At 45.7% G+C, this 20,935-nt stretch overlaps 1 protein-coding gene across 1 annotated transcript in view; it reads right to left on the bottom strand.

Annotated features, from left to right (window-relative positions):
- GARNL3 (GTPase activating Rap/RanGAP domain like 3) overlaps window positions 1-20,935 on the bottom strand; it is a 125,026-nt gene that overhangs the window by 93,958 nt on the left and 10,133 nt on the right. The window contains exon 2 of the mRNA XM_039861460.1: window positions 16,282-16,476. Within this exon, the coding sequence (XP_039717394.1) occupies window positions 16,282-16,476 (195 nt within the window). The remainder of the gene's footprint in view (window positions 1-16,281; window positions 16,477-20,935) is intronic.

Below are 20,935 nucleotides of genomic sequence, written 5' to 3'. Positions count from 1 at the left end.
TATAACCCACAACGCCCAAACTATTCATTATCTGGCCCTTTAGAGACAAAGTTTGCCCCACTCCGCTCTATAGCCTCAGGAATCCCTTTGGTTGGTTTCAGGCCTACCCAGAAACTGTGATTAGTGTGCCAATGAAAATACTCGCTAGTGATGTTCATCAGACAGCGGAGGCCATCAGAGTCCCTGAGGGAGCTTGATAAAAATGCAGATTCCCTGGCCCTATTCCCAGAGCTTGTGATTCACCAGGTCTGTGATTTTAACAAGCAGCTGGGGAAGCTCTGCTGCAGGCGGGCCACAGACAATATTTGGAAAAACACTGCTCTTCCAGATGACTCTGGAGTCCCTGGGGAACCTGTTGGTCATTCTGCAGCACTTCCGGATGGAAGGACAAGGCCTCGATGGAGGCTCCTGTGGATGGAGGTGGTATGATACCGCCCTGGAGGGCGTGTGCTGCAGGCAGACGGGGTTCTGTGCCTCCCCAGGCATTCATTCCTTCATGGATGAAGTGTGGTTGGTAGTATCACCTCCTTCCCAGGATTATTAAGAATAAAGTAGAAGGAACAGATAAAAGTCAGTTCTAAGCACAACGTTTATCACTGAAACTGCTGAATAAATGTTAGCTATTATTATTATTTCTTATCATTATTATTATTATTAGTTCTTATCATTAGTATGGATTCTTTTCAGGGTGCTAGAGAGAGAGCTGGGAAGGGGCACTCAGCATAAATGATGACTGACTGTATTAGGAGTTTAAAATAAGGTGACTTCTTTTTTCCCCTCAGCAGAGACGGAGACCAGGCCGCCTAGGGCAGGGCTTGGGACAGCATCACAGCTCGGAATGACATCTCCTCCCTAAAGTGTTGGCCTCGCGCTGTGACCTCACCGAGAAAGCACCTGGGACTCAACAGCACGTCACCAGAACGCGGCAGGTGCAAAAATGTACCAGAGAGTTCAAGTTCCTCGCGTGCAATGTGGTCTAGTCTCTAAATACAAGCACCTCTGTGCTAGCAATTGACACGTGAGCATGCGGATTACGCTTCGCAAGCACGAGCAGCGCTGAGGAGATCGTCATGTTAAGTCTCTGACTATGGCCCAGGATGAAAGCAAAAATTTCCGGCTCCACACAGAGACTAGAAAAATCACCATTACGTAAGTCAGAGTCTCAGAAAGCAGCACAGACCCCTCCAAAGAGTCAAAGTTATGGAAACTGAATAAGGAAAAAAGAAGGAAGCTGAAACTCAGGGATCCTGGCTCTTAGTCAACTCACCCAGAGATTAGTGACTGACCCTAACGGCCGGCCGGACCCACTCGCCCAGGCCTCGGTCACTTCCTGCCCTGCTGCAAGAACAGGACTCGCCTCAGATCAGCAGAAAAATCGTGAGAAACATCAGACAGTTTTTCAGAAGCTACTGACAGCGGAGTTCGGTGTCGGGAGCTCCAGGACAATGCCGCAGCCCCCCGATAAGCAGATAGTAACAGACAGACGGAAGGGATCCCCTTATTTGAGGGAGAGAGAAGGTAAAAAACAAAAACAAACAAAAACGTGCCAGCCTACAGAGTTAGGCGTGGAAGGGACTCAGGACCTCCTAACAGCAGGCTGTAGAACAGCTTACTACACAAAAGAGATGAGTTGTCTCTCCTTCTGAAGATCAGTGACACAAAAAAGCAAGAGATGCCAATTATACCAGAGATGCCATTAATTTCTAACGATGGAATGGAAGATTTTCTGCCCTCTTTTGAAGAGACTTAAGACACCGGCTTTAAGGGATGAGGAAGTAAGCAGGGGCCCAGGAAATCAGAGCCCCTTGCTTCTTGCACCAGACAACTCTCTGTGGCCCTATTGTGCCTCTGAGGTTGCAGTCCCCCGTGTTTCTGTACCAGGACCTTAAATTCACTCCCGCAGCAAGTTCCACCAACCATATAACATGGCAGACATGCCCGGATTCGGATTTTTGGGCACCGCAGCTCTGTGACCCCAGGGAAATTACTTAACCTCTCTGAGCCTGTTTCCTCATCTGTAACGGGGGCTTAAAATAACGTCTGTCTCCGTGGGAGGACTAAAGGTATCATAAGGTGCCTGGGACAATAGCTGACACACAGTGGCCACTAAAGAAATGCTGGTTGTTCGTCAGGGATCTTAGTGACCTTGGTCCTCACCTCGCCCCACGTGTCCTAGAGTGCCTGGTGCACAGCAATAAATAATCGCTGAATAAATGAATCATGAATAAATGATAACCTCAGCTGGCCTTGGTTCTACTTGAACACAGGTGGGCTCCTGCCTCTTCTCCTTTCCTCCACGTCCCATCCATCTGCCATGAGACCTTCTGACGTACACGCCTTCCGGTATGTCTGATGTCACGTTCACCGTTATTCAGTCATTGTTCTCATTCTAGTCGTCTAAGTTTCTGACAAAGACGTGAAACTCATCTGGTTCTCTACCATTAATAAAGCCTTACAGTAATTCGCCGCAAGGCTCCTTTCAATAATGATCTCTACCAGTGTCTCTGAAATTCTCTAAGTTAAAAAAAAAAAAAAAAAGCAACCATACCAAGTGCTGGCGAGGGTATGGAGAAATTGGACCACTCACATGCGGCGGGTGGGCGAGTGAAATGGTAAGCTAAGCCTCTTTGGAAAACAGTTGGTGGTTTCTTATAAAACTAAACATGCAGTTACTATATGACTCAGCAATTGTACCCTTGGGCGTTAACTCCAGAGAAGTGAAAACGTTTATTCACACAAACCTGCACACAAATGCAGCTCTATTCACAACAGGCCCAAACCGGAAAAGGCCTGGCTATGCCCTTCAGAAGGCGAATGGTTAAGCACGGCGTGGTTCATCCACGCCACAGAACGTTAGTTACTCAGCAATGGAAAGAAACCGACCACCGATACAGACGACGACTTGGATAACTCTCCAGGGAATGACGATGAGTGAGAAAAGCCGATCCTACAAGGTTACATACTGTATGATCCTATTTACATAACATTCGTGAAATGACGAAATTACACAGGGAAGAGGAGGGTAGGTGTGGCTATGAAAGAGCAGCAGAAGGGATGCTGTGGGGATGGACCATTCGGTACCTTGCCTGTAGTCATGGATGAATGGACTTACGGATATGATAAAATTGCATGTAAAACAGGGACTCTACGACCCGTGGATCGAATCAAGGACGGTTTCCTGGCTGTGATGCTGTACCGTAGTTATGCAAGATGTTACTATCGGGGGGAACTGGGTAAAGGGCGCGTGGGGTCTCTCTGTGCTATTTCCTATAAGTGCATATGAATCTATGATTCTCTCAAAAAGTTTCATTACAAAAACTGAGTCAAAATTCTTTCGCTCATTGAAGAAACAGTTACTGAGCATCTATGAGGTACCAGGTGCTCAACCTGAGCTGTCAGCACTTAACAGTGCAGTGGGAAAACATAAGGTACATAAGACTTCACAGGAAAAAAATATTGTGCAAGCAAAGAACACCTGTGTGTAGCAAATCTGGTATACTGTCAAACAACCTCTTTTTATCCCCATCATACGCAGAATATGCACACTCTGGGGGCGGGTGCCTGAGAGGTCTGCCATGTTCTTCTCAGCTTAAGATCCACCATCCAGAAGCCTGGGAACTGCTTCCACAAAGCGATGCCTGCAACGTGTAACGTCTGCACATGTGTTCCTTCCCACCCTACTCTTCGGTGACCTTGGCTTCTCTTTTCCTGGAAGGTCAAGACTGGAGGGTTTTCCAGCTCAGAGTTTAACTTGGTTTGGGAAACATGACTCACAGGAGACCGACACATGCGTGACCACAAAGTGCTAAGCAGAAGCTTTATTTAAGGAAAAAGGTTAGCAGACAACATATGTTGCTACATACCTCCTGACACCTGCAGGTTTTACTTCTTGGGGGAAAATCCTCCAGAGTCTGTCTCCCCAGATTCTCAAAAATTTCCCCACTGAGATTCATTCACAAGGTCTGCCTCCAACTGCACCCACATTCTGAAGGGAGGCATGCCATCCTGAGTGGGTGCTTCCGAACTGTCCCCCTACCACCAGGATCCCACCCCGCCCCCCGGCAGCAAGAATCCTAGAGAATTCCGAGGTTGTTCTGTCTCTTGCTAAACAGTGTGGACCTCAGCTGGTTAGAAATGCAGGGTCTCAGGTCCCACCCCAGACCTAACGAAACAGAATCGGCATTTTAACAAGCTCTCCCAAGGATTCATAAGCACATCGGAATCTGAGAAGCACTGATTCTAGGCCTTGTTTCTCGAACCTAGCTATATATCAGAATCACCTGAATTTTTGTTCTATTTGTTTTATTATGAGATATTTCAAGATACAGAAAAATAAAGCATAACATAATGGACATTATAGATAGACTCGGGGTTCCTGTGTACCTCTCTTCTCTCCTGAAACAATCACCCACTAAATAATTTGGTTTATACTCGCCGCATATATTTTTATATGTGTTCTGTGTTGTTTAGTATGTTTTGAAATTGTACACAAACGAATACCATACGGTGCCTATCTTCCCACAACTAGCTTCTTCGTTGAACAATTTTTCAAATTTGTACACGTCGATACCTGTAGCTCGAATTCATTCACTTCCTGCATCAATACCCCACTGGTCCTCCATTCTCCTATTATTGGATATGTCAGTCGTTTCCAATTTTTAAACAATGCTGTAACGAACATCCTCTTACGTGTCTCCTCGAACACAAGTGCAATCATGTCCCTAGATCTACACCTAGGAATGCAATTGCTGGGTCATGTTATGTACATCTTAATTTTTTTTTTTATATATATACTGCCAAATTTGCTTTCCAAAGTGAGTAAAGCAGGTCCTCAAAAAATGTCGTTTAGTATAACGTTGTTTTGTTATAACGTTCATGAGATGCCGTAGGAACTGAACTCTTGTTTATATCAATTAGCCTACGGGAAAACCGGGTTCATTATACATCATCTCACCACGGCTCCAAGAACCTATGGACGCTGCTGAGTGAGGACTTCCCGTATACCCATTCACTCACCCTTCGGCATGGTGCGAGCTCTATTTGCTCCACATCCGAGCCAGCACTTGGGATGGTCAGAAGTTGTTTTTTGTCAGTCTGAAGGATATGAAATGGTGTGCCACTGAGCTGTGTTTTTAGTTTGGATCTCCTTGCTAATTCAAGAGCTCGGACACCTTTTTCTATGCTTATTGGCCATCCGGGCTTCCTTTTCTGTGATTTGTCTATTCCAATCTTTTGTAGGTTGTTGGTCTTTTTCTAATTGATTCGTAGGAGTAATTTGTGTATTCTGAATACCGACCCCCCTTTTTTTTTTGTTAAAAAATTACAGATGTCTTCTTCAGAAAGTGGTCTGTCTGTCTTTCTTTCTTCTTTCTCTCTCCTTCCTTCCTTCCTTCCTTCCTTCCTTCCTTCCTTCCTTCCTTCCTTCCTTCCTTCCTTCCTCCCTTCCTCCCTTCCTCCCTTCCTCCCTTCCTCCCTTCCTTCCTTCCTTCCTTCTTTCAATTTTGTTCCTGATACCTATTATCATGTAGAAATTTAAGACTTCTAATGTAGTTTTCTTTTTTTCCCCAATCTTTTCCTGTATGGTCTTTGTTTTTCTGACTTAAGAAATCCTTCACCACCACGATGGCATAAAGACAGTGTCTTATGATCCCTTGTAAGTTTTAAAGTTTGCTTAATGCGTTTTCATCTAAATATATACATGCCCAGTTCCCATGCCAGACCTCCTCAATCAGAATCTTCAGGAGCAGGATTTAAGCACCTGTAGTTTTAGCGAAAATCAATTCCGAAGGGGGTTCTAAGAAACGCTGGCAGACCCGTTTCCTACCCGCTGAATGGTGACGGAAGCATCTCCTCTACAAAGTCCCAGGAGACCATCTCTTCTCTGTCTCCCTCACTGGCTCATCCTTTCTTTTGTTCCCAAACTTGAAGTGCCCCCTAAGGTCTGTTCCTTGAAGGATGTACCCACTCTTATAGCATCGACATTACCAACAAGTCTCACATGTCCCCCTGTGGGCTTAATTACACTCAAGTTACCTTTCCCGGTCGTCCCGGCAGTGCCAGCAGCTCAGTATGGTTCTTCCAAAACTCATCTGATAACTTGGTTTCTCGCTTCTGTCGGCGTATGATTATTTTCACGATCTCAAGCTACGGAATCACCTTTGGCTTCTTCTTCTCTTTTAAGCTCCACAATCGATCATCGAATATCATCAGTGATCATCTCCCATATTAAGGCAGCCCAGCTCCTCGATCTCGGGTCCTCCCTGTCTCCTACGCAGATTCCTGTGGCAGCCTCTCGGTCTTCCTGCCTCCTTACCATGGGATCTTAGGATGGAAGAGATTTCCAGAGACTTCCAGGTCCGGAAACTGAAGGACCATCTGGTGTACAATCTGTGATCAGTGATCATGTCTGCTCCAGCAAATATTTCAAAAATAGCTCTCCAGTCTCTACCTACACGTAAGAGACACGGGATGGCCCAAGGCCCTCCATTCTTCCTATTGAACAGTTTTCTTCTATATAGAGCTGAAATCCATCACACCTTACTCTCCACGAGCTGGTCCTACATCTTCATTCTTTCATTTGTTTCTTCTCTACCATCACTGCCAGCCTGGCCCACTCTCCCTCCCTCTCAGGAGTCCAGCTACACGGCTTTTCTTTTTCCTCCAGCTTTCTAAGATTCTTCTCATCTCAGGATCTGGAATGTGCTCTCCAAATTCCTTCTTCCTGACCCGCCCCCAAAACCCAGACTAGAAATTACAGAGCGTATTGGACTGACATCTGCCTCCCCCGCTAGAGTACAAGCTTCGCAATGGTAGGCTCCCCGTTGGTTTTGTTCAGTATAAAACCCTTCACACCTAACATAACATCTGGTACACGGTTAGGTCTAGTGGGGCTGTGTTCAATGATATGAATGAATGAATGAATGAATGAATGCCAGCCGGCTCTGCAGTGCCATATAAAACAAGTTAAGATCACTTCTACAGGAAAGTCCTTCGAATCCCTGAGGAGACTCATCATGTTCCCTAAGGGTTTCCTTCTTTACAAGAGCCGGGAGTGAGATGTGGGAGGGTCGGGGGGGGGGTGAGGTGAGCAAATACACAGACTACTCTGTAACTTTCTCTAGGGTCGGGCCCGGAGAGACACCCCCATTTGCTCATGATTCCTCCGCAGACTGCTGTTGGAAGTGAGCTGCATTATACAGCATATTCACAAAATTAGTTTTTGAATCAGACATAAAAATACTGTAAATGTTGCCTCAGGTTAATCTCGGAAAATTCATTTCACAGTTTAATACAATTCCAGTAATATGAGCAAACAAAGAAAATGTTATGGGAGCCATCACAATAAACAAATTGTGACATCATTCACTAGCCATTAGTTCATAATGAAGATTACATTTCATATGTCTAGTGATCGGTGTCTTTCAATAAATCGGTAATACGATTAAGTGCAACTAACAGCCACTGCAATACTAAAACAGTGCATCGGCTGCAACTGTCGAACTCACTCAACTGTATTTTTAAGAGCCTTGCAATTTATTGCATGTAAATTACAGCTTCATAAACAATTACTTTAAAATGTCAGAGAAAAATATAGAAACCTGACCCTAAACTTAAATAAAGTAATATCTATTTGTGTAGAGAAATTATATGTGCATAAGTGTTGCCTGATATATACTTGGCTCTGTCTAACCTACCACTAATTCACTGCCTGATCTTAGGCAAGAAATAGCTCCTTTACGGGCCCTCAGGGCTACAACTGTAAAATGGAGCTTGATTAGCGAATTAATTCAACAAATACTGATAACCATGGTAACTTCCTCATAGGGCTGTTGGTTTTAATGAAAATATACGTATGAAGCATTTAGCATGGTGCCGTTGGAATGCAATAACTAGAATAAATAGAGGTTGTACATCCACACCTCTCATTAGGAAGCAGATGTGTGTGTGCTTGAAGAACAACACAAAGAAGAAGAAAAAAAAAGCTAGGGACAAGCTAGAATTTGCTGTAACCTAAGGTTTTCTCACTTGAGGAACATAGGTGTTGGAGAGAAAAGCTTTTCCTCTACCCTGTTAGGTTCTGTGACTGGGACTTGTGAATTAAACTGACAAAAGACAGTTTGCCAAACGACAGAAAGGAAACACAAGTTTTATTTTTAATTTTATGTGCACAAGTGCTCTGCAGGAAAGCAAACCCAAAGAAGTAGTTAGACTCAGGGGCTTATATACCACTTTAAAAAAGGCAATACATGGGGAAGAAGTGATGAGCTAAAAGAAAAGGGGTGTGGGCTTCTAGAAGTGGTAAATCACGAGACGGTAAATACGTTGGGGAGGCTAATGGTAGCTAAAGGTTATTTCGTAAGGCTTGTTTACGAAGACTCATCTTGGTGCCTTCTCTGCGTCTGGTGATAGGGCTGTTCTCTTCTTGGTACGGGAGAGGAGAGGGGGCACCTTTACAAAAGGAAATTTATACTCTGCTTTCATGCAGATGGGGGAGGACAGACAGGTCTTCCCGTGTTTGCTTTGTAGCAAATGCCTTCAGCTCAAAATAAAACCCTTAGGCTGAAGCGGCATATTTTGAGGTGTCATGTTCTGATCTTCATAGCCAATACCAATATGTGAAGAATTCTTACTCTCAAAATTAAAAATAAATGCTTATGGAATTGACTGAATTTTACTTTGAGATAACCTAGGAGAGGAGGAAGGCCCAGCCTCCTTTTTAAATGATTTCCGTTTTGTATTCTAATTTTCTGGACCAATTTAGATCCATCCCATGCTTATCTGTGCTCGATTTTCCTCCAGGCGCATTCAGACCACGTAGTGGAAGAAAAGCAGCTTACTCTGTGCTTTTAAGGTCAAACTATACTGTGGAAAGATTTTCTAAAATGTTTACTTCACTAAGCTACTCCGATTCTGAGATAGTCTAAGAAAATGAGATTATCAAACCAAGGTTGAGGGAGAGTGGCGAGGGAAGGGGGAGGGGATGTTCTTCTTTAAAGAAAGCAAAATAATAAACAAAACTTATAAAAATAAAGGAGGCAAAAGTATTTTAACTAAGAGCATTTATTACTACAGGAGATGATAAGAAAACCACCAGCCCGCTTCCAAGGCCAAAATTTATAAAGACGTATTTATAAAAACAAGTGTTGGCTGAAGGAATTTAGGGCAGGGCCGCCTAGACGATTTCCTTTTGCCTCTTAAAAGCAACGATTCAAAGAGTAATACTATCCAGTCGCTATTTATAGTGTGTCCTTGCGGTGCTTTGCACTGTACTTTGAATTGAGGTGAGCACCAAAAATGGGTTGCTGGCCCTTAAGGACCGTAAAATTTGAAAGAATAGAAAAAAGGAATCGTCAAAGGAATACAATTCTTAGTAACAGCGCAACCTCCTTGAGGAAAAAATGGTCGCTTTCAGCAGGTTCCCCTCTAGGGGTGTTGATAAGTGCCAGGATGTCCTGGCAGGTGAGATCATACTCTTCCCCTTATAATCTTGAACTCCATGTCATCCTTGAGTGGTGAAGATCCACATTCCTCTCCCTTCAGTTCAGGTCACCTCCCTCCCTGGGGACCTCACTGCTCCGGCACCTTCAAATATCACCTCTGTGCTAACGACTCGCCAAACCAAATCCCCAACTCAGACCTTTCTCTCCAACTGCCAACCCAGACTTCCAACCATTGGACGTGGTTCCGTGGTCGCCCCAGCAGCCCCTAAAACATAAGCTGGCCCAACGCCCGCTCGCTCGCACTCCCGCATGTGCACCTCAGCAGAACTGCCACGATTTCCCCAGTCGCCCAGGGTACCAAGTCATCGCCATGGCATCTCTCACATCCAACAGCTAATCGGTCACTGGGTCCTGCTACTGCTCCCTGCACAGCGTGGCTTTCGACAGTTGTAGGTTTGTATCTGTGTATTTGTATTTCATTCTCCGAAGAGATAACACACTCATTTGGTTCACAGCCCGAGTCTAAAAGGCTATAGAGGGCGAAGTCTCCCCCTCCTGCCCTCTCAGTGCCCCCATTTCCTCTCCCCACTGGCAATGTGTATGGTTTACCATGTACCTCCCAGAGATGCTGTCTGCTTTTCCAAAGAAAGAGAAATACACATTCCCCTCCCCCACTTTTTTTTATACAGACAGCAAGATACCATACGTGACTCTATTCCTTGCTTTTGTTATTTTTCCATTTCATGTTATCTTCGTGATCTTTCCAAAGCAGTCCCAGAGACGCTCCTGTGTTCTTTCTCATGGCCGCACAGTGTTCCACTGAGCAGATGTACCTGATTCGATGTCATTGATTCCCTAGGCAAATGGTTCTCAATCTTTTGTTATGACTAATAACCTGCACTGCATAACCTTGCATATGCCGTTTTGCCCCAAGGTCATGTGTAGAATTCTGCAGTGTCTTCGAGTCCCTTGCCCCTTCTCTCCTTCCATGTCCACTGTCTCTGCTTTTGCTTAGACCTTTATCATTGCTGCCGAGACCTTCATCAGCTGGCATCTCTCCTCTGTTATCCTTAACTTACACCCAACAAATATATAGTCAGCACTTTCTATGTGTCAGATACTCTGCTAAGTCAGGGAAGAACAGGACAATAAAAATAAACACAAACAAACGACCCACACAAATCCCTGCCTGTCTCACAATTGTTGGAGCTTCGGGAGCTTACCAATAATTCAAAGCACTCCCTTCTCTGTGTTTGGAATCAGTTGGGACAGGAGTCAGGCAAACGGAAATCAAAATATCAATTTTTTTACTGCCAGAGTTTCACTGGCCATCCGAGCCTGACCGCCAAATGGGCCGCTTCCTCCTTCTTCCCAAGCTTAGACCTTGGAACAGCCCCTCATGGGAGAGCCTGGTGCATAGACAGGCAGACACGTGCCTGCGTGGTTGCCAGGGGAACTGCTGTGTCATGACTGTCAAGCTCCAAAAGGGGAGACTGAGACAGATGGGCCCCCACACCTGTCTCCAGGAGACTCAGGTGTATTTTCCACAAAGAAACAGGAGAGGAGATAATGCCCGCTCTCTGGGGCAACTGGACCCCAAAACTGAGAGAACAAAGGAGGAAGACACAAGTCGGCCATCCAAACGCCCTCCATGCGAGTGGGGCACAGGTTTCTTCACGGAAAGGTGAGGACAGGGAACTGAATGGCCCCTAAAGTAAACCAAAAAGCTTGCTTTCCAGCACTGTGTTTTCAAACCGGGCTGGCCTTCACTCAGGAACAAACTAAGTCTTTGGAGCCTTTTGGAAGCTATTTCACAACGTCTAAATACAAAATTGCCTTAATATTTGTATAACGTCTAACATTTATATAGATGAGAAACTCTTTCAAATATATGGCAGCTTTCCTCAAAAGATCGAAAAGTAAAACATTGCTAATTCAGCTTAATGAGGGAAATTAAGTCTGAACTATACTTTTTAAGAAATCACCTTTTTGGTAGTATATTGTAACTAACCATATGAAGGACTGATAGTAAAATCGAATGAACAGATAATTCAGAGGGGTTTAAAAACGTCAAACTTTCTTCCTTCCTCTCCTGGCTGACATCTTTTTAAGGCAGAATGGCCCCGAATAGTCGTTTTTCTAATAACTTTCCTTTGTTTGTTTGTTTGTTTCCCGAATGTATCGAGCTAGAATACCTCCGTGAAGAAATGTTACCTCATTCGGGATCAGTAATAGCCCTGAAACAAGGACAGGGATTAAGAAACGTGGGGGATGTAGAAACTTGCAATCTGCCTTCTACCTTCCCTTCCCATCTGAAAATGCATCCTCAGAGGTGCGGCACGGCCCTCATCATCGAATCCAACAGTCGGATTTTAGTTTTGTTCTTTAAACTTTCTGTTGCATTCAACACCTTATGCCAGGTCCCTGAGTCCCACCCCCGGGGATGCTAATTAACTAGGTTCCGCGGTGCCTATTTTTAAAACAACTTCCCAAGCTGCTTCTGTGATGGGTCACAGAGCATTTCCTTTCTTCTTGAATCTCCTGCACTGGCTTCCATGACCCACTCGGGTCCTGTTCTCCTACCTCTTGAACGGTCTCCGAGGCCGCTCTGCTCACCAGGGCTGGCGAGAACCACCCACTCTGGCCTTGGTAGCAGATCTCCCTAGCAGAACCCGAAATGGACGTGTGGCACAGACTGGGCCACTAGAGTCCTTCCCCAGGGTGCTTCTAACTGCTGGGGAAGATTTTTCCCCTCAAGTTGCAAAGCTGTAAGAATATACTTCATGTTGCCTGAGATCACTTCTCAGGTTGGCAGGAGACAATGACGCCAACGGGCAGAGAGAAGGAAGACTAAAAATGGAGTATTTTGGGGATCGGAGAAAAACGGACTGACTCTGCAGCCTTTGAGCCCTTGGATCCAGTCACCCCTGAAGCCAGATCTGTCCCTTTCTTTAGTTTGGTTACATGAACCTGTACATTTTCTTTTTTGGCTTAAACTATTTTGAATTTGTTTTCTGACACTTATAACCAATAGGCCCCTCTTTAGCCCATCTCTTAATTGGTTTCCTGGTCTCCTTACTGTACATAGCTGTGAAAGTGACTTTTTAAAACCAGAGCTCGAACCATCACTTGCCTGTCTCAAAATCCACCCAAAACTAATGTCCCGAGGGTTAAGTACAACATCTTTCATAATATGTCCCCCAGTTTGACTTTCCAGACTTCCCACTACTTTACCACACAAGAGACAAACCAGGATGTGACCATCTAGAATATCCTCCTCCCCCGTCTCTGCTTAATAAAATCTTCTCAAGAAGAAGAAGAGAAGGAAGGAAGGTTCTACTCCCCTTTCAAGGTGCATTTCACATTACTCTCTTCAAGAAGACTTTCCCAAGTACCTCCTACACCCAGAGATATAACTGTTCTCCTGTTTGGCTTGATGGAATTGATCTACTGATCTTCGTCTTATTCTAGCTTGGATTTTGTGCTGTCTCATCTCAGGGCCCTCTTATAAATGGCAAGACCAACTACTCGGTTGCCCAAGTCAAAACTCTGAGGCCCACTTCCTTCCCCCGCCACCAGCTCCACTCTAATCTCTCTCTTAAATAGTCCTTAAATCAAGCCCATTGCTCCTGCCAGGTCCTGCCTGCCCACTTTAATAGGTCTCCCTTGCCATCAGCCTTATCCTACTGCAATCTAGCTGCCCACTGACACCAGCTTTCTTTCCAATAAGCGCATCTTATCGTGCTATGCCTTGGCTTAAAGAGTCAGACCAAACTTCTCAGCAGGGTAGTTGAGCCTTCCCACTCCCCAATGAATTGGCTTCTGTCGGCCTTCCCAGACTCACTGCTCACCACTCCCCCAAGAAGCACTGGCCAAATCAGAGTGTTCACGGTTCCCTTACCACTCAAGGTGCTTTAATGCTACTGGCCTTTGCATGCATGCACGTGTCTGGGAAAGCCTCACCGACAACTGCCTAGGAAGGTCTCATCCTTCAGGTATTTTCCCCACTGAGAAATCTCCTTAGCCTGCCCCAAGTAACAGCACTTTCATAAGCCCCCACTTAATTTGGAAGGAGATGCTTCCTCAGTGCCTAGAACAAGGCCCTGCACAGCACACGAATGCTCAGTAAATTGTTTGACAGATACCAGAAGCTTTTTCTGGCAGAGAAGGTCTCTGTGTTACCACAGTACCCAGCACAGGGCCCAGCTTTGTCCTTGGTCAACTTTATTGGTGTCCAGTATGGTACTGTTATAGTCATCACTGGACAGAGCCAAGACGCCATGTGGACACTGTCATCCCATAAACACTCTGCTCTTGATTGCACGGCTGAGCGTACTGAGGTTAGGATCGGGCACTGTAGCTAGACAGACCTAGGTTCAAATCTCTGTTGTCGCTTATAAGCCGTGTGTCCTAGACAAGTCTCTCAACTCTTCTGGACCTCGCCCTCCTTATCTGTAAAATGGAGCTAACAGTAAGTAGCTACCTTTTGTGTGTGTGTGTGTGAAGACTAAATAAGAAAACACATTTAGGATGTTTGCTTAAGTGCCTAGTACACAGGTGATCAATAAACATTCGTTAAATGAATGAGTTCATGAATGAGTGGCCCGCAGAACAGCAGCGGTTACGACACATCGTCCTAGCCCGTTTTCCAGCATCTGGCTCAGTTTCAAGTCCGGCCCTTGAAAACCCCTGAGTCTGGAGTCCAGCTCTTGGCCAGACCCCGCCCGTCCCATCCTCGCCACATCTTCGCTAGCCCTGCAGCCGCCAATCACCAGGGCTTGGTCCCGCCCCCTAGCCAGATTCACCAATAGGGCCTCGGATGCGCCACCTCGGGCTGCTTCCGCTGCGGCTCATAGGCTCTCCCTCAGTCCTGCCCGCCCCTCCGACCGCGTTATCGCGCAGCGCACTGCGGGGCTGGGAGTCCGCAGAAGACGCGGCGCCGGACCGCCGTGAGGCCTGTGACCCACGCCTGACACTCAGAAGGGAGAGCGGCCCTTCTCCCCGCCCCGCCTCTGGTGCATGGAGTCCTAGCATCCCTTCTGGTCCCCTGCCTCGCGCCAGGGCTGCCCAGGACGCTGGTTACCAGTGGCTTCCAAGAATTTGGTGCATTTCGCTCAGGAAATTCAGTATTCACTGAAATTTTAGATTTCAAATCTGGGAGACATTCGATTCCCATAGTTTCACAAATGGGCCTACGAGTCCATTTGTGAAAGGTGTGGTGGCAGCTCTGAAAGGCCAGCGGCGACACTAGATTCCTGCTGATTTCCCTGAAGAATCCACTACAGAACTAGTGATCGTACGTTCATCCAAACTCTGTGAGGCTCGTCTATTTCAAACTGCATTATCTCTTACCATCACGAAAGCTATCAAAGGCTCCCCATTGCCCATGATACAAAGTTCAGACCTCTTAGCTAGGTATATAGGGTGCTTCATCACCATTCTGTATTTATTTATGGGTGGTCACATTTTTTAAAGCTGCCTTTCTCAACATCTGCTGCACATGAGAATCACCTACAGAGCTTTACGAAATCTTGATATTTGTGTCCTAATCTGGACCACAGAATCCTGGGGGGATGGCGCAGGCTTCGTATGTTCTGAAAGTTCCCCCGGGGTGATTCTCATGTGCAGCCGGGGCTGGGAACCACTGGTTTAACATCACTCAACATTGCTGGAACATACTTTCATGGATCCCAGCCTTAGCTCTGTAGTTTCTTCTGTTTAAAGTGACCGTCTTCCCTCTTTCCTGCTTGGTGTTGCTCATCCTGCCTGGCTAAGCTCAGCTGCTTACCCCTTGTCTTCCTAGTCCTGCAGATTACTTCTGCATCATGTGTTTCTTTCCTAGTGGCACTGAAGTTATTTGGCTACTTGTCTGTCTCTCTGGAAATGCCGTGAGTTCCGTGAAGGCAAGCATCCTGCAGAGCCCTCTTTCACCCACTCCAGGGCCACTCAGTCAGAATCTCCTTGGTGGGTTGGTGGGTGGGGGAGACCTCAAGCCTCTGTTGTTTCTCGAGCCCCACAGGCGATTCTGATCTGTGCCCCTAGACAGGAATTAGCTTCACGAAAGTACAGATAGGTAAATGTTGCATTGAAGTGTCGAAGCATCTCATATTTTAAAAAAGTCAATCCTATCATTGTACTCAGTGCCTCTGATTCCCCTGGAGAGCTAAGCACCCTCCTTGACTTTAGTATCTTCTTCATTCACTTATTCATTCATCCAACAAATATTATTGTACACCATAACAAAGCCCTGGGGATTCAGGAGTGGACAGGAGAACGTAGTTACCGCTCTATGAGATCTAGACTCTATTACCGTATTAGTTATAGTGTAATTACTATTATCACTCCTTCTGAATAATATTGGATTTTTTTCTCCTTTTAGATACTATTTGATATCCAAAGGTAAGGAAATCTCTTATTCTCTTAAATACCCAGTATGTTACTGGCACATAGAAGGCATTCTATAAATGCTTATTGAATCAAGGGAACACATTTCATAGCCCTTATCACAATCTGTCAGCATTTATTTGTGTGATTATTTGAGTAACGGCTATCTGTCCCGTGAGCTGTAATTCCCCTGAAGACAGCAGTTGGATCTATTTCATTCACCATGCCTGACACAGGGCCTGGCTGAGTAGGTGCTCAATGAATATTGCTAAGTAAGTAAATAAATAAATACATGAATAAGACATCATTAGGAACAGAAATGAATCCTCCCACACAAATGCCTACTCCTTCTCCCTCCTGAGTCTCCCCCAAACAGGTAATTCTCTTCCTGAGCATTCAGAGTTTTACGCTACGGTGAGCACAAGCACAAACAGATGATGCTTCTTTACTTACTTACAGGTTGACCTGGGACTCTACTTCAGGGTCTTTGGTGTGCCACGTCTGAAGGGGCTGGATGCCAAAGGACAGAGACGACTTTGCTTTCCACAGAAGGGTTTGTGCGATCTGACCCCCACAGGACCCCTTCGTCAGCGGATCCATCGGCGGGCCTGGAGGCTGAAGCGCCGAACTGAAGCAGGAGTTGGGAAAGGCACTGAGAACAGAGAAGAGCAACAGGCCAGTCACTGGCCCATTCTGGCGCTCCTACGCAGAGGCCAGCCCCGTGAGTCAGTTAGGTGGGCGGAAGCCGGGGTGGAGGGGGGCCCCCCCGCCAGGACTGGGCCACGCCCCTTACTGCTCGGAAGTGATGCCCGAGACGCTGCGTGATGCCCGAGACGCTGCGTGTTGCCCGAGACGCTGAAGGAGAGGAAGGCATCGTGACCCCGGAACAACCCAGACCCTTAGCAGTGAGTGCGGCCATCCCCACTGCCCCGTCAGCGGGGTCTAAGGTACAAGGAGGACGGCCAGCATTCGAACCATCACAAACTTACTTAGAAAAAGGCAACATTCATTCAGCGAGGGACAGCTATGTCTAGAGTGCTTTTGGAGAATAATTAGTGGAATTAGAGGTGGGACCTCATGGCCATCCCTGTATGAGTCTAGGAGAGCTTGGATTCTGTCCTGATTTCCAAAAATTTTCAAGAAAAGCCATAAAAAGGGGATACACTGGCAACAACGTGGTAGACAAAAAGAACCAAATCCACGTTTCAAGAGTAATGGCATAGAGTATGCGGGCAGTGGACACTTGCTGAATTAAAATGTGAATTGTTCGTGGGAATAAATTGAGAACTGCACCCCCTGAAGTGTGTGGGCTCCTTTTTCCAATGATACGGCCAAGGAAGGTGGGAAAGGTGGCTCCGGGGAGGGGCTGCTTTCTCCACCCACCTCTCCCTCAAGAGACAAACAAGCAAACGACATCCAATGACTTGGAAATGGAAAATCAAACATAAAAAGCACCCTTAGATAACACTATGGCCCAAAGGGACTCTTCAAAATGTCTTCTTAACAAAAACTGTGACGAGGCAAAGGACAAAAGGCCGAGTGGTTCGGGGCAGGGTTGGGGACCCGCCCTCCTGCTGGAGGGATGGATGCCCCAAGAAGTGACTCCAGACAGGCACTGCCCACTCCCAAGCTGCCCCAGTCCTACCAATTAGGCTGCAGGCATGTTAAAAAGAAAAAAAAAAAAAGGCCACTCTTGCCAGGTCCTCCTGGCATTCATCCTAAGTGATGACCCAGCTCCTTCCTCCGTCACCCCTCCTCCTCCCATCGCCTCTTCTGGGCCTGAGAAACCCCGTGCTGCAGACCTGACTCAGACTTCTAGATAGTCTTCCCCTGGGCTGGCTTCAGGCCACTTATCTGGGAAGCAACTAGACAGACGTGAAAGGCTCATGCGACAAATGGCAAGAAGCCAAGGTTCTAGTATGGTATCAGTTGTTCCTTACTCAGTGGAACCCCAAGTCTTCCGAAACCCAATGTCACTAGATTATGTGGCTGCCTTGGCAACAACCAACCAAATAAATAACGAAGCGGGGCTTCTGGATGGGAGACCTATTTTCTTTAGAACCCTCTAGATTTTTTGAAATTACAAAAATCATACTGTATGCACAGATTGATTAAGAAAGTGCCCCTTTCTTATTCATATATATATTATATATATATAATATATATAAATATATATATATAAAATATATATAAATATATATTATATATATTATATATATAATATATATTTATATATATATAAAATATATATAAATATATATTATATATATTTATATTTTTGTTTATATTTTTATATTTTTATATTTATATATATTTTTATATATTTATATATTTATATTTTTATATATTTTTATATATATATTTTTTAAAGGTGCTTTTAAAGAAATAAATAAGGGAGTGGAGAAAGCAGGATGGAGATCTGAGGTTTCATTTTCAGGCAAAGTCCTGTGGAAGGACAACATCAGCTTGAGTGAAGCTGGACCATGTCCCCTGGTCGCCACTGGCCACATGTGATGACTGAGCAAGGTCGGCAGTCAAAATGAGATGTGTGAGCATTAAATACACACCGGACTTCGAAGACTTAGTCCAAATGAGAACGAATCTACATCTCCTTGAGAATTTTTATATTGAATACATGTTAAAGATAAAATATATTAGAATTCATATTAATGTGGCTACTAGAAAAATGCAAAATCACGTATGTAGCTTGCTTTCTATTTTGGACAGTGCTGTTCGAGGGAGATGGCACCTCAGAGTTGTCCCTCCTGTGACAAGGAGCTGAAGACCGCTGGGCGTGGCATGGGATGTAAACTCCCAAGTACCTGGAGGTCTCTGCACACATGGGCACAGCGGCTGCAGTGGAGCCACCTAGAGTCCCCAACAGTGTGGGTACTGCAGCAACAGTGAACTGAAGAGGGGAAGGGGGGAGAAGGATAAGAAACGGTGAGGGGACCTGATGCTGACCACAGCTTTTCCATCTCCGCTTCCCTCCCTCTTCCCATGAACGGTTTGATACGATTCTCATCACTCCATTCTCTATGTTGCTGCAGACATTTAAGGGACATATACGTGTAGACTCTACAGTGTTCTGTGACTTGCTTTTCTACCTAAATCTCAGTCTCAGACATCTCTGTAACTCAGTCAATACAGGTACATTTTTAATATGAATTATTCAGAATGAGGTAACCTTATATGTTGCTTACATTCTATTTTTTTAGTTGGTTTTAATCTTGAAATGCTAATATTATTTCATTGTCTTGGCATGTTTTCTAGCCCTTTAATCTTTACAATTTTATTTAAAAACATTTAGGTGCTAGTTCTTTTAAAGCTTTCCCACCATTTAATTTTATCTTTCTGCCATAACTTTACCCTGAGAGTTTCCGAGTTCTTTTTTTATACGTTCATCTAGTTCTTGAGCTTCATTTTCTAACTGTTCAGATTTTGTCTCATTGCTGTTAATTTTAATCCTTTTACTCATTTCTGTTACCTTTTCTAGTTTTAACTTCCTACTTTAAAAAAATGTAAATGCCTCTTAATCTTCTGACATATTTTATCTTTATTGTCTCCCGATCTAAAATAGTCAGCCGTGGAAGTACTCCTTGAAAGTAAGCCCTCATTTGCATAACTCCTTGGAACCCACGGACATAAGCAAAAATAGAGAAGAAAACTTATTGAAACAGAGAATGGCCAAACTCCACGTTCTAACTCTGAAGATCCGTGTATACGGTGAAGTGTGGACAAGGAAAAGGTGAACCTGGGATCGACCTATGTTGTGTGACGTGAGAGGAACGGGCAGGAATGGTCTTGGGGGCGGACAGCGCCCGATTGGGAGGGATGAGCACCGGCAGTGTGTGCGGTGCTGGGCAGAAGCTGTTTCTTCTTCCTTTTCTTTTTCCTAACTGCCCCAGCTTTCTAATAGGAAGGGATGGCCTACTCCGAGGGCAAGCTGGAGAAGGAAAACCATATCTTAGGAGCTTTTCGAATCTCTTGAAAGGTGTTAACCAAAAGCACATTTGAACCAAGAGAAGACCCGTGAGTCATGGGAATCACACGGACCCAGGTCCTCTTGGGAGGAGCCCGTTTGCCCTGAAGTAGGGGTGGCGGGGAAGAGATGAAAATTCAAGGGAAGTCCTGCCATGGCATCGCATACATCACAGGCACAGGGGACTCTGCCGATGGGAGGGAAAGGCCAGGGAAAGAGTTAAAAAAGATGGCCTGGTCCCTCTGTACCCTTCCCGCCTTCTAAGAAGCGTCGAGGCCGGACGATCCACTCAGGCTCTGGAGGAAGATTCATCGTTGCTCAGATGAACAGGGAACGGGGTCGAGGGGAAGCTACCCATATCATCGGTGGGTAAACACCGACCCAGATGGACGTGCAAGAATACACTAGCACAGGCTCCACGAAATAAGGTTTGCAAAGGGCAGATGAAGAGCACAGATCAGGAGATTTTTCAAGAGGGATCCGATGAAAAAATAACAGCTTTGTTTTCTCAAGAAAATGAAAGAACAAGAAGTCTCTCAAAGCGAAAGATCAATATAACGGACTGGACCAGGCTCTAGGGTAAAACTGCCAGAATGTGGCAGGACGAGGCTTGATTTAGTGTGGAGGTGCCTTCGGGGAGGGAAGTGGGCCCGAGGCGAGGAGAGCACCTGTGTGGGATGCTTCTGTACGTGTGGGGTTTTTTAACTGGACTGAAGACAGCCCTCAGATGCCACAGTTTACACTTTTCTCCTCTGATGCTGTGACTCCCAAGCCCTCGGTGGGCCTTGGGTGTTAGTATTGTGAGTCTAAAGAGATGGCAGAAAGGAGACGTGTGGCCTCCTTCACAGTTAGCCCCCACTCGTGGCCACGAGGAAGCGGCAGTGGGTGCTGAGAGAACTCGTCAAGGAGCTCCGGAGCGGGACCAGCAGCTGTGCGGGCCATGGCCAGGCCTGCTGAGGCCCAGGGATGCATCAGGAACTGACCACGGAAGGACACGGTTGTGGCACACATGCCATCTCAAATGCTGGGGGGCAGACCCGGAATGCAGTGAAATGACAAAAAAGGCAACAAGGTCTCAGTTCTGGCTCCTTCGGCGTGGCTGGTGTCTCCTGTGGTGCAGGCCCCATTG

The sequence above is a fragment of the Pteropus medius genome, unplaced genomic scaffold, assembly GCF_902729225.1.
Source record: "Pteropus medius unplaced genomic scaffold, Ma_sr-lr_union100, whole genome shotgun sequence".
Lineage (NCBI taxonomy): Eukaryota > Metazoa > Chordata > Mammalia > Chiroptera > Pteropodidae > Pteropus > Pteropus medius.
Note: the sequence above shows the minus strand (reverse complement) of the source record. Positions and strands in the feature narration are given on the sequence as shown.